Source organism: Lissotriton vulgaris, chromosome 10, assembly GCF_964263255.1.
Source record: "Lissotriton vulgaris chromosome 10, aLisVul1.2, whole genome shotgun sequence".
Lineage (NCBI taxonomy): Eukaryota > Metazoa > Chordata > Amphibia > Caudata > Salamandridae > Lissotriton > Lissotriton vulgaris.
In genome coordinates this window covers 1,156,039,575-1,156,053,133 of record NC_141698.1, presented here as the reverse complement: position 1 = coordinate 1,156,053,133, position 13,559 = coordinate 1,156,039,575, and the positions used below count along the sequence as shown (strand labels likewise).

General features: G+C 48.0%; 1 protein-coding gene across 3 annotated transcripts in view; it reads right to left on the bottom strand.

Annotated features, from left to right (window-relative positions):
• Window positions 1-13,559, bottom strand: part of LOC147689504 (NACHT, LRR and PYD domains-containing protein 3-like) — a 255,087-nt gene that overhangs the window by 151,431 nt on the left and 90,097 nt on the right. For 2 of the 3 annotated variants that reach the window (XM_086942258.1, XM_086942259.1), the window contains one exon: window positions 882-1,049. The exons of the other annotated variant lie outside the window; for it this stretch is intronic. In XM_086942258.1, the coding sequence (XP_086798384.1) occupies window positions 882-1,049 (168 nt within the window). The remainder of the gene's footprint in view (window positions 1-881; window positions 1,050-13,559) is intronic. 3 annotated transcript variants of the gene reach the window in all.

The following is a 13,559-nucleotide window of genomic DNA, read 5'->3' as shown; positions in this document are numbered from 1 at the left end:
GAAAGAAAGAAAGAAAGAAAGAAAGAGAAAGAAAGAAAGAAAGAGAAAGAAAGAAAGAAAGGAAAGGAAAGGAAAGAAAGGAAAGAAAGAAAGAGAAAGAAAGAAAGAAAGAGAGAAAGAAAGAAAGAAAGAGAGAAAGACAGCAAGATAGTGACAGTGATAGTGATAACGTTTTATTAAGCGTGCAAATGTCAAGTGGGTGGCACAGTAAGTGTTGCAGGCCCACTAGTAGCATTCAATTTACAGGCCCTGGGTACATGTACTGCCACTTTACTAGGGACTGTTATAAGTAAATACTATGCCATTTGAGTATAAGTCAGCTTTACCATGTTTAAAGGAGAATGCACAATCACGTTAGCACTGGTTAGCAGTGGCAAAGTGCACAGAGATCTAAAACCAACAAAACACATTTCTGCAGACAGGAAGGGAGAAGAAAAAAGGTTTGGGGGAAAGACCACCCTAAGGTTGACAGAACTAGCAATTTTACTGACACAAGCCTCTCGAGTCCAGCCCACAAGTCAGAGGTACTCACACCTGCCCCTCAGACCCAGGCCTCCAGGACATGGGTCCTCACACAAGCCTCTTGAGCTGAGCACTGTACTCACACACACCTGTCGAGCCCAGACTTACAAGTCAGAGGTACTCACACCTGCCCCTCAGACCCAGGCCTCCAGGACATGGGTCCTCACACAAGCCTCTCGAGCTCAGCACTGTACTCACACCTGTCAAGCCTAGGCCTACAAAACGGATGTACTCACACAGGCCTCTCGAGGTCAAGCCTCCTACTCAAGGTACTCATACTAGCATCAGGAGCCCCAGCCTCCAAGATTGAGGTGCTCATACGCGCCTCCAGCCCAGGCTTCCAAGGCAGGGGTACTCACACTAGCCTTTCAAGCCCGCGACATTGCTGCAGGATGCCCAGCAGGCCTGGGACACTGCCTTCCTGGAAGCAGTTGTGTTGTAAGTCCAGAATCTTCAGATTCTTCACCTCTTGCAGTGCAGGAGACAGGGCCGCCATGCAGTCATCCGTAAGCTTGTTGTGCAACAAGCTGTAAGAAGATCAAAGTCACAAAGTCGCAAACTACCAGAAGAAAAAACTTTCACAAAGTAAGTGTACACCTGAGGCAATTCTGGGCACAACATGGCCACTCTGAGAAGAAAGCACACAACTGAGTGGTTCTCCCAGAATTGTAGTGATCATCAAAGTGAGAAAATAAAAAATACAAAACGGTAAGCATGGCCGCCGCGATGGGGTGGCTGGAGTTGGGCAATCAAGTGTGTTCTGCAAAGCAGATGGATGTAGTGACCCAGTCTGGAACGAACCAAAGATCAAACTGTGCCAGAGAGGCCGGCAGGAACTGTAACACTATTCACAGCGCTCACGCTCAGAAGGAGTCTTGGAAAATCATAAGTAGTCTCACACGGAGACCCACATTCAGCAGACAATAGTCTGCACTTGAAGCACAGGACCCCCCAACATGCATGCCTTGATTAAAACACAACACAGGTTTAAAGAAGATCAAAGACCCTCACACGAACACACACATGCATTCTAGAAGAAGACAAGACCTGACACAACCAGGGCTGCACCATCTTGTAGACAGTAGGCTGCATAAAACAAGACACACACCCTGCCTCGTGAAACCTCAAAAGAGTGCTACCCTAGACAAAACAAGGTAATATAGTATGGCAAAATATGTTAGTGTTAGAAAAAGCCCAATGTGGAATTGTCCGGCTAAATTAACATGGGTGTTGAAAAATAGCAAAAAAAAGTTCAATATTTATGGAAAAAAAGCGTCACATTAAACAGCGAAAACTAAAGGAGTGTGAGAACAGAAGGGATACACGAAGTGATATCAAAGGAGCGTAGGGAGATACCAGCAGTGCCATTAGCAACTCAACACAAGGCTGATACCCTAGGACTGGGGAAGAGAAGATGGTTCCTGGACCTGAGGGGGTACCAGAGGACTGCAGACGGTGCAGGTGCTCTCTGGAGCCAAGTGTGGAACCTGACAACTGCAGCAGAGACGATGAGAGGCTAGAGGGAAGGGGACTGCTATGTGAGAACTGCAGAAGAATAGTTGACCTCTGGAAATAAATGTGGATCGAATGTGGAAAAGAGCAGGTATTTCTGGAGATAAGTGTGATTTCCAGAGACTGGAGAACACAGATGCTTTCTGGAAAAGAGCATGGTGCTTGAGAACTGGAGAAAAGCAGTTGCAGGAAGAACAGATGCTACCTGCAGATGAATGTGGATCAAAGTGTGGACAAGAGCGGGCACTTCTCAAGAGGAGTGTCATTTTCGAGGAGTGGACAAGAGCAGGTACGTTCTGGAGATGAGATACCACAGAGGAGGGAAGTGCTGTGTTGAGTTATGTCAAAAAGCAAATCCTTTCTAGACATGAGAGTGGTGCTGGAAACTGAAAAAGAGCATCCGAGGTCTCAAGACGAGTGTGGTGCCCGCTGACTGGAAGATGAGAAGTTGCTATTTGGAGATGAGTGTATACTGAAGTCTCCAGATGACCAAGTACTTCCTGGAGACAAATGTAGATCCCGAGGACTGGAGAGGAGCAGATACCCTCTGGAGGAGGAGCTGCCATATGCAGATTAGTGTGTATTAAAGTGTGCAGAATAGCAGGTAGTTTCTGCAGACGAGCATGGTGTCAGAGGACGAGGGGGAGCGCTGTGCAGATTGGTGTACACTGAAGTCTGTAGAAGAGCAGCTACTTTCAGGAGAGGAGTGTGCTGGGTGAAGACTGCAGAGGAGTCAAATGAAACCTCGACAGCGTCATTTGTAAAGCAATGGATGTGGAGTGGGGTTCTGGAGAAGGCAGCAAAGGGAATAACACGAGTTCCCAATCATTGCTGTCACCGGGTTTTGTTTATGAAGATCAGATTTGCACCGCACTGCTCTCCACCAACTGGGGCCTCAGAGAGCGTAACGAAACGGACAAAGATGAGAAAGCCTTAGGAGTAGATATAAGACCAGAAGTGGGGGAACCAGTCGTAAGCATCTGACCAGTAGGAGGAGGAGATTGAGGGAAATGTTCCAGGTGATGAAATTATGCGAATACAAGAGACAAGAGGAAGGTCTTTAAGGATCGCCTGAATGTGCGATGATCCTGTTCAAGAAGGGCCCCCATAGCACGCCCCTTCCTAATAGCGACTCACAAACCATATTTTGCGAGTCGGTAATAGGTTACTGACTCTCAAAATAGAGTGAACATATGGTGAAAGCAGTATTAGCAGCCGCAAACGGCCCAATTCTCTGTTTGCGACTGCTAAAAACGGTTATACATCTGGCTCCAAGTTTCTAATTTAATTTATTATTGTCACTTGGTATTTCAATTCCATATTTTAGTTTGTTGTTGTAGTTGTTTTTCTATTTTTGTGTGTAACAGGACCACAGCATGCAGGTCATTGCCCGCACTATTCTTAAATGATTTTGGAAGCCAGTGCTACCATGGAAATGATAGGTGATCGTACATAATTGCCATTTGGGAGAAAAATGTTCACCTCTGTGCAAACAACATGTACTGTTACACCATTTGGAGGGCGAGAAAATAAACATTTTAACAGTTTACTATAGTTAGTAGAAAAATGGGGCGGCAGGGGAGCACTGCCCAGAGAGGTTGGCCTCAACAGTTTCGGCCACTAAACTCCAAGGTGACCTCAGTATGGGCATAGACTTAAGGGAGTTTAACTTGAACATTTGGACAGATCACCACCCTCCAATTCAGAATTCCCCAGATGTTGAATACAGCTGGTAACAACAGATGGTTTGATGTTATCAATCCCTCGTCCCAAATCTTCGCTCTACATGGTTAATGGCGAGCTTAAGTCCAATGAGTAATAGGCGAGGATATGAACCGTAAATGCATCGTGATGTAGCATCCTTTGAAGAGGCGAGTCCTCAACTCTTTCCTACACTGTACCAGCGTTGGAGCGATTCTGGTGCAAACAGTGATGTTGTTCCCGGCCCAAGTGCATACACTGAAAAGGCCCGCTGGCTTCTTTTTTCTTTTTTACATTTCTTAGTCTGTAGTCTGATGGTGCCCTGGCTGCGGGTGTGCAGAGAACCACCAGAGAGGGTGAGCATGTCTGAAGGACAAGGAGGGTCGCTGCTCGCGATGACTTGTAGATGATGCAGCAGGTTTGGAAGATGGTCAGGGTCCGGAAGGGGAGCCAATGGAGTTCTATCCTTACAATGGTCATAATATTTCTTCTGGCCATGGAGGTGATGAGCTGCAGTAAACAGGGGCCTCCAAACGGTGCCAGTGTGCAGTCTGGTATCCCTCAGAGTAAGACATTACCACCATCCAGATGCAAGAGTACAAGGGCTTGAACAGCAGTTCCCAAGTCGCTTTCTAGAAGAAACAGGTTATCTTCCTTCAGAAAAGGGAGCTGGTTCCAGGCAGTCTTGGTTTTTGGCACTGTGTTCCTTGAGGGAGAGGTTGGTGTCCAGGATGAATCCGAGTGAAGGGACTTTCGGTGAAAGTTGGGGTTTGAAGCCGTCACGGTTCATGTCATTAAGACTGCTTTGGACAGTGGTTTGTTTGATGTTCTTGGTAAATAACAGGAATTCTGTCGTGGTTGGGCCGAGCTTCAGGCAGGCACAAGATATCCAGATCTGGATGTTTGAGGGGTCGGATGTCTGAAGCAGAGGAGCCTTCCAAGTAGCGTTACGTTCCATCGGCGTATTGGTGAATCTTGAGGCTGTTATCTGTGAGCAGAGCATGAAGGGCTTAGCATAGAGGGTACATGGCCTGCCTGGAAAAGTGGACATTATTATAACTAAGAATGTGGGCCCAGGGAAGGGGCTCAGTGCGATGCTGTTAAATATGCGCTCCCTCCACCAACAGTGAAGAATTCTCCTTACTGCAGGAAGAGGAGCTAGAGGATTTGGCATTGACTGAAACTCGGCTGGCGGCCCGGTCAGACCCTGGTATAGTTGCGGCCCTGCCCTGGACTGCCACATCCTTCTGCATAATCGGCAGGGTGGGAAAAGAGGTGGAGGGGTGGTATTGATCGCCCAGAAACAGCTAGTCACAGAGACAGTGGCCAACGAACGTATAGATGGGGCCAAGGTCTTTCGGATAAAAATAGATCTGAAGTTTAGCTGTGTCGCCCACCTTGGACAACTCCCCATATTAATCAGCTATTTCCTGAGGTGATGAGTGATGTGTGCTCTAGATACAATCAGACTATAGTGGTGGGGGACTTTAAATTCAGCTGGGATCTCATTCCAAGGGGTCCCTCTGCTGCTGGGTTTGATGAAGGGATGGAAATGTTGAGCTTGGAGCAATTAGTGGAGGTTCAGACCCATGAGAAGGGTCAGACCTTAGATCTGACATGGTCCACTCAACCGTTGGCCAGGATATCAGGGAGTGAGCCCTGTGGATGGTCAGATCATCATCACATTAGGATCAGAATCCCACTGCCAACCCAGCTTGATTGTCGTTTGCCAGTGTGGCGCATACTACGCAACTGGTCACAAATAGATGAAACTCCCCTGGCAGAGGCTGCTTTAAAGGATGTAATACACCCACCTGGTAGCACTGAGGATGTGTGTGAGAAGGTGGCCTGATATGCAGTGGTCACTATTCTAGTGAACACTATGTATCAGTCCAGCAACCCTTATTGATGATTGGTTGTAAGTCAACCTTATAGACCAGCTATCCTAGTAGCGTGGATACGAGCAGTCTAAGGCTAAAGACTCGAGAGGGCGTGTTAAGCCAGCTGTAATACCATCACATACCCCTTGAACACCAAGTGAAAGGACACCACACAAGTGTTATGAAAATAAACAGTTATTTATTAAAGATCACAACAGCCCTGTACTCTTTATGAGGACAGGGTACTAAGCACAAACCAAATCTCTTACAAAAATACTTAAGTTAGCACAGTATATACAAATGCCCGAGGGGCACGGAAAACCATATACTTGAAAAGTGGAATGCGAAATTACTAGCAGGTAAGTACAGTACTAATAGGCTTTGGAATCGCTAGGACTTGACTATAGAATCGTTAGATTACTTCTAGGAGACCCAGGGGACTCGGGTGCAGTGTGTGCACTCTCACCCGAGATGCGGGACAAAGTCTATAGTAGCTAGAATTTGCAAAGTTAGTGTTCTCGGGCGAACCCGACCTGGTAGGGAGAAAACGAAAGTAGATTCTGACCCTTGGATAGTGAGGCTATGCTGGGGCACCGAAATGCCGAAGTTACCTAGCCCAGGGGCTGCAGCTGCATAGGACTCAAAGGACGTCGGGAATCCTCGTTGACGGACCAGGAGCCTGGAAGAAAGAAGTTGCTGGCAGGCGACCAGTGAAGAAAGTTCGGTGGATCCAAGCCTGGATCGATGGAAGATGACACCTGAAAGCAGAAGGGACCAAGTTCGAGGCTACTAGCCAGTAGTCAGTGGGCACCAGGAGGGCACCGGATGGTAGCCACCTCGACAAGGCGTGTGGGTGACGCTGGGCTCGGAGATCTCACGGACCAGGAGGCGTTGTCGGCGACCAGGAAGGAGAATCGAGCTGTCCCACGAAGATAGAAGCTGTCGGCGTCTCTGGACCCAGGATTGGGCAACAAAGCCTTGGCAAATTCAAGCCCACGCGGTGGACCTAAAATGGCGTCTGGAGTGGACCAGGAGGGTCCGGGGTGCCTCTCTTCAAGAAGGAAGCAAGGGCCAGTCTGGAGCAACCAGACCAGCAGCAGTGATGTCGTCGGGCGTCGTTCAGAAGGCCACAAGCCAGCCGGCTAGTAGCCAAACAACGCGGTGCACAGCAAACAGCAGAAGGGCCCCACGCAGATCGTGGAGATGCAGGGAGGCTGATCTTGGGTGCTGGAGCTGCGCAGGGTCGGGGCTTCTCGGACCCCAAAGCACTCACCCGTGGAGGACACGGTGGGCTTGCAGTAAAGATGTCGTGCAGTCTTGGCGATCGTCGGTCCCTCGAGGTCTCGTCGCACTCATGGTTCTCAGCTTGGCTGTAGAGGTGAGTAGAGGTCAGAGGTGCCAGGGAAGCCGGGTCTCGTCGAGCTGGGTCGTCGGATTCGTGATGAAGGACTTGCAGCAGACCGCAGTGTTCTTAGGATGGTGCCTGCGGATGCAGGGTGACTACTCCTTAGCCACAAGGGAGAATCTTGAAGAAGAAATCTTGAAGTCCTTTCGCAGAAAGTCGTGTCTTGATTCCAAAGATGATCTAATTTGAACAGGGGGCCCGCTCCCATCTTTATACTAAAAAAGGGGGCTGACCCGGTGACTAGGTCCTGCCTATGGGTGGGACTAGGTGGGGGGTGGTTACACCCCTCAGCCATGCCGGACTTCCCCAGGCCAGGGGCTGGTGTGCCCCTGGAACTGGTTCTGACCGGCCTATGCGTAGTGAGCACCGGGGTGCCACTCAGCAGTCACCTTCCTGAAAAGCCCTGCCTACCCAGGATACACAAAACCATGTCTGGGACGGTGCTAGCACCGCCCCTGACAGGAAACCCTTTGTCCAGGCTCCCCTCGCTGGAAGGACTCCCAGCTACAGGGGGTCAGACTCGTGTCTGTGGTGGCAGCATCCATTTTGTGGAGCTGAGGCTTCAGTTGACTTTAACCGGGGTTCACAGTTACATACATGTCGTGTCCCTCTAGAAGGGTGGAATGCTAACCCCGTCGACAGAATTGGCGAGGGGTTAGTATTCCAATTCGTATGACACCTTACTCGACATGTTTTGATAAAGCAATACCAAAGTTAGCATTTAACCGCGAGGATTATAATGCACTTAAGAGTATATGGTATGCGATATCATGGAACAGCTATTAGGACTTGGTTCCGCAAGCTGCAGACAGGCTCAGCTCATGCCAGAGCACCATCTCACACGATTCCAAGCACTCTGCCTTCAGGATTGTCAAGGCCTGCCATAGGAGTGACTGATAGGAATCTGTGTGTCCATTTTAGGGTTAGGTATAGGTATACTACACCTACAGCAAAGCGTGTTTACACGACTTTGCCCCAGCTGTCATGCAGCCAGTTGTGTCAAATTTAAGAGGCCAGTCAGGGGTGGCATAATACATGCTGCAGCCCCTGGTAGCCCTGGGTACACCTATGCCCTGAGTTACAGGGTCTGATAAGGTGGCCCAGTACCAATTGGTAAATGCACCTAGGGTACATGTCGTAATTTAGAAAGAGAACAGCCAGGCTGTGGGTCTGATTGGCAGGCCCACAGCCAGAGAAAGTCGTAAACCAGTGAAACAAAAGCAAAAAATCTGGGTGATCATAGGATTGCAGACCCTACTCTCCTACAATGTGGAACAGGAATGTGCATGGTTTTAGGTGTGATTCAGCGTGCCATAGATAGGGTGGCTCCTGCTCGTAGAAAAAGAGTTAGAAATAGAATCATGTGCGCCCCCGGGGACACCGCTGCACTTAGTTAGGAGAAACGACAGTGGGAGAGGACATGGCGTAAGCACTACGAGCCAGAGGCTCTGAGGAGGTACAAAGTGGAGCTGGGCATTTATAATAGAACGATTGCAACAACTAAAGTAATCTTTTATGACAAGGATCACTGAAGCTAGTGGTCGGCAAAGGAAGACCATTAAAATGCTCAATGAGTTGAGCCGGACTAAAGAGCCGGCCTCGGTAATGGATCCTGAGGAATGTAATAGGATGCAACGGTCAAGGAAATCCTGAATGATGTAAGGAGCACCCCGCTATGTCCGTTCCTACTGATCGTGGCGGATGTGCCTGGTTATCAGGCTGAGATGTTTTCAACAATCCCATTACTGGATCTAGAGACCCTGGTCCCGCTACTGGCAGTGGTTCAATTAGGCTCGCTGGAAGATCCTTGCCACCCCAAGTTGTTTAAAATGACCTATCCTGTTGTGGAGGATAAGTTGTTGTCCCTCCTGAATGCCTCTTAGGCTGTGACGTTTAAGAAGGGTATAGTTAGCCGACTATTGAAGAATGCCAGGGCGGACCCAAACAATTTAAGGAACTACCGCCAAGCATCCCTGTTACCATTTCCCGTAAAAAGTTTGGAGCGGTATGTAAGGAAAATGCTGCTTACCAGTATGCATCTGTTCTTGGCATGTAGGGCTGCTGACATTCATATCTGTGCATAGATCGCCGCCTAGTGTTGGGTCCGGATGATTGCACCTTGTTGTCTTGGAAGAGTCTTTGAAGTATCACGAGATAGGTGACTCCTCCCCTGGACTACAGTGTGCATGGGCATCTTCTCCATCCTCAGATTGTTTTTTGCCATTGTGGCAAAGATGGAGTATTGAAAAGTAAGAGATGATCATGTACATGTATGTAAAGAGATAACCCTGCAGCTGCGACAGGCACCGGGGAGGAGGGTGGGCGATATGAATGTCAGCAGCCCTACATGCCAAGAACAGATGCATACTGGTAAGTAGCATTTTCCGTTCGAGGCACGTGGGCTGCTGAATTCATATCTGTGCATAGACTGTATAGCAGTTTCTCCTCTAGCGGTGGTCACCTGTATCAGCTGCAGCAGTTTGAAATAGAGTTTTAAGGACAGCCTGGCCTACAGCAGCTTGCTGCTTTGCTCCTACGTCTACAGAGTAGTGTTTTGTGAAAGTGTGTATGGTAGACCATGTAGTTGCCCTACATATGTCTTCTAAGGGAATATTTCCTAGGAAAGCCATGGATGCCCCCATTTTACGTGTTGAGTTTGCTTTAGGGGGAACTGTTAGAGTGCGCTTTGCTTTTTGATAGCATATTTGAATGCATTTAACTATCCATCTGGCTATTCCTGCTTTGCAAATGGGATTGCCCTTATGTTGTGGTGAAAAAGCGACACATAGTTGCTTTGTCTTCTTGAATGATTTTGTTCTGTCAACGTAATATTACAGAGCTCTTCTAACATCTAGTGTGTGTAGGGCTCTTTCAGCTACAGATTGGGGGTTTTGAAAGAAAACTGGCAATTCTATGGACTGATTGATGTGGAAAGTGGATATAACTTTTGGCATAAATTTCGGATTTGTACGCAGCACTACTTTATTGTGGTGAATTTGCATGAGTGGTTAGTGCCTGTAGCTCACTCACTCGCCTGAGGGAGGTAATGGCAATTAAAAATGCCACTTTCATTGTTAAGAATTGTAGTTCACATGAATGAAGTGGTCCGAAAGGTGGCCCCATAAGTCTGGTAAGTACTACGTTTAAGTTCCAGACTGGCGAAGGTGGGTGCTTTGGAGGGATAATTCGTTTAAGTCCTTCCATAAAAGCTTTGATAGGTGGTATTCTGAACAGGGATATGTGTTGCCTGTTTTGAAGATATGCTGCTATAGCAGCGAGGTGTAGCCTTATGGATGAGTAAGCTAGGTTACATCTTTGAAGGTGTAGCAAGTAACAGATTACATTTTGGATGGAGGCATCCAATGGATTGATTTGATTATTATTACAATAAATAACAAATCTTTTCCATTTACCTGCGTAGCATGCTCTGGTAGTAGGACGCCTTGATTATTTGATAATGTTCATACAGTCTGGAAGCAAGTTAAGATATCCGAACTCTAAGACCTCAGGAGCCAGATCGCTAAGTTCATCTGATTGGGATCTGGGTGCCTGATTTCTCCATGGTTCTGTGTTAGTAGTTGTGGCGAGAGGCACAGTCTTTGGTGAGGAACTACTCAGAGTTCTAGGAGCGTTGTGTACCATGACTGTCTTGCCCATGTGGGAGCAACCAGGATCATTGTGAGTGACTGTTGCCTTAGCTTGCGTGCCACTAATGGAATCATTGGGGTTGGTGGAAAAGTGTACGCAAATCTGCCCGACCAGTTCATCCATATCGCATTGCCTTGTGACAACGGGTGTGGGAACCTGGCGGCGAAGAACGGGTATTTTGAGTTTTCATTTGTGGCGAACAGATCTATGTCTGGATGTCCCCACTTTTGGAAGAATGGTTGGAGAACTTGAGGATGAATCTCCCATTCGTGTACTTGTTGACTGTGTCGGCTTAGTGGGTCTGCTGTCTGGTTGTTTATCCCTGGGAGGTGTTCTGCCAGGAGATAAATGTTTTGAGGAATCGCCCACTTCCATATGCTCTGTGCTAGGTGAGATAGTTGCAGAGAGTGGGTGCCCCCCTGTTTCTGGATGTAGTACATGGCTGTCATGTCCATCCGGAGCAACACAGTCTTGTTCCACAAGTTATTCTGAAAAGCTCACATTGCCAGGAATATTGCCAGTAACTCTAAGTGGTTTATAAATAGAATCTTTTGTTTGACTGTCCAGAGACCTTGGACTGTATATTGAAGGAGATGGGCTCCCCAACCTGTCAGTGATGCGTCCGCTGTTAATACTACCTGTGGAACCGGCTCTTGGAACAGTCGCCCCTTGGAAAGGTTTTGTGGGTTCCACCACTGCAGAGAGTGGTAAGTGTGTCTGTCTACCAACACTACGTCTTTTAATTGTCCTTGAGCTTGGTTCCACTGCCATGCTAGGCATTCTTGTAAGGGGCGCATTTGAAGCCGAGTATGAGGGTCGATGAATATGCAGGAGGCCATCATGCCTATGAGCTGCATGAACACTCGAGTGGGCAGGGAGTGTTGTGGCTGGAATTTTTGAATGAGAGACTGCATGTTGGCTATCCGGGCTGGATTTGGATATGCCTTTGCTACGGAGGTGTCTATTGTTTCTCTCAGATATTGCTGTATGTGGGAGGGTTGCAGGTGTGATTTTGGGTAATTTATTGAAAATCTTAGATTGTGCAGTAGTTGTATCGTCTGTGAGGTATGGTTGGCACACTGTACGTACAAATTGGCTTTTATGAGCCAATCGTCGAGGTAGGGGAACACATGGATGTGTTGCCTTCTGAGGTGAGCTGCCACTACTGCTAGGCATTTTGTAAACACCCTTGGTGCTGTGGTTACCCGAAGGGGAGGACTTTGAATTGATAGTGCTGACCTTCTATTGTGAACCAGAGGTATTTCCTGTGAGCTGGATGTATGGGTATGTGAAAGTATGCATCTTTGAGGTCTAGTGTTGCTAGGAAGTCGCCCTGCTGGAGTAGTGGGAGTACCTGTTGTAGAAAGATCATATATAAATTATCTGAGTGGATGTATTGGTTCAAAGGTCTGAGGTCCAATATTGGTCTGAGGGAGACGTCTTTTTTGGGAATGAGGAAGTATAGAGAGTATATCCCTGTCCCTTGATGTTGCAATGGGACTGGCTCTATGGCACCTTTTTCTAGCATGGATTTCACCTCCTGTTGTAACAGCATGATGTGTTCTTTGGACATTGGACGGTGCTTGGGTGGCATCTTGGGTGGAGTAGATTTGAGTTCCAGGCAGTAACCATACTGGATAATTTGTCTCGCCCACCAGTCTGTAGTAATGGTATTCCAGATTGGTAGGAATTGTGTTAATCTTCCTCTGACTGGTGTTAAGTGGTCTGGAGGGAGTGTGAGAAAGTCACTGTTTGGTGGCGGTGGAGGCTCGGGTGTTATTATTACCACATCCTCTGCCCTTGTTAATTTTTCCTCTATAACTTCCTCTATTGGAGCCTTGTTAGACCTGGCACCTTGGCGTGAGTCTCCCTTCCACTTTTTGCTGATGTGCCTCAGATGTTTTTGCTGGTGTTCGCTGCTCAGGGCACTGCGCCACGGCCAATCCGTGCCGCAGTGCAAGTGCTCCCAATGTAAAATGTATATGTGATTGATTTCCATGATTGGATTTACTGTAAGTCCCCAGTAAAGTGCACCAGGAGTGCCAGGGCTTGTGAATGCCAATACTGCTAGTGGGCCTGCAGCGCTGGTTGCGCCACCCACAGAAGCAGCCTTAAAATGTGTCTAGGCCTGCCATTGCAGAACCTGTGTGCAGTCTGGTACTGTCATGCTGGCTGGGCAAGTGCACACACTTGCCAGCCTCTAAACCTTCCCTTAATTTCATATTATTCACCCCTATGGTAGGCCCTAGGGCAGGGTGCATTGTAAGTGTAAGGTAGGTCAAGCCCTGATGTGTGTGGCATGTCCTAATAGTGAATTACAGCCAAATTTGTTTTTCACTATAAGTAAGGCTACCTATTCTCTTAGGCCAAGATGGGCTGCTGGAATTATTACACCCTATAATCCCAGCAGGCTCAGGGAACATGGTAGAAAATAAAGTTTAGTATGCCTGAACTCAGAATAATAAAATACTTATTTTAGTAAAGTTTATTTTAATATCCTGTGTTTGCAAATGCTACTTTTAGAAAGCTAGCATTTGCTTGCCTGACCATTTCAGCCCGCCTCTGCAGTATGTGCATCTGACTGTCTGGGATGTGTGAGTGACAGGGCTGGGGGGATGACAGGTGGTGAATGCAAGGATTACACCTTGGTGGGAGTGCCCCTGGACTCTGAATAGGGCTGTGCTCTGCCACCACAATGCTGGCTCCGCCCCCTGGGGAGCAACTGATGACTCAGCCCGACACTTGGCCCAGGAAGGGAGAGGCCCCATCATCGAGGTACTCCTGGCTGCCCCTGTCCACACAATGCTGCCTCCACCTCCTGTGGAGCGTCTGATGTGCCATCACTGCTCCCTGAAAGGTGAGACCCAAGTTTCCCCAACAGAGTGCTTCAA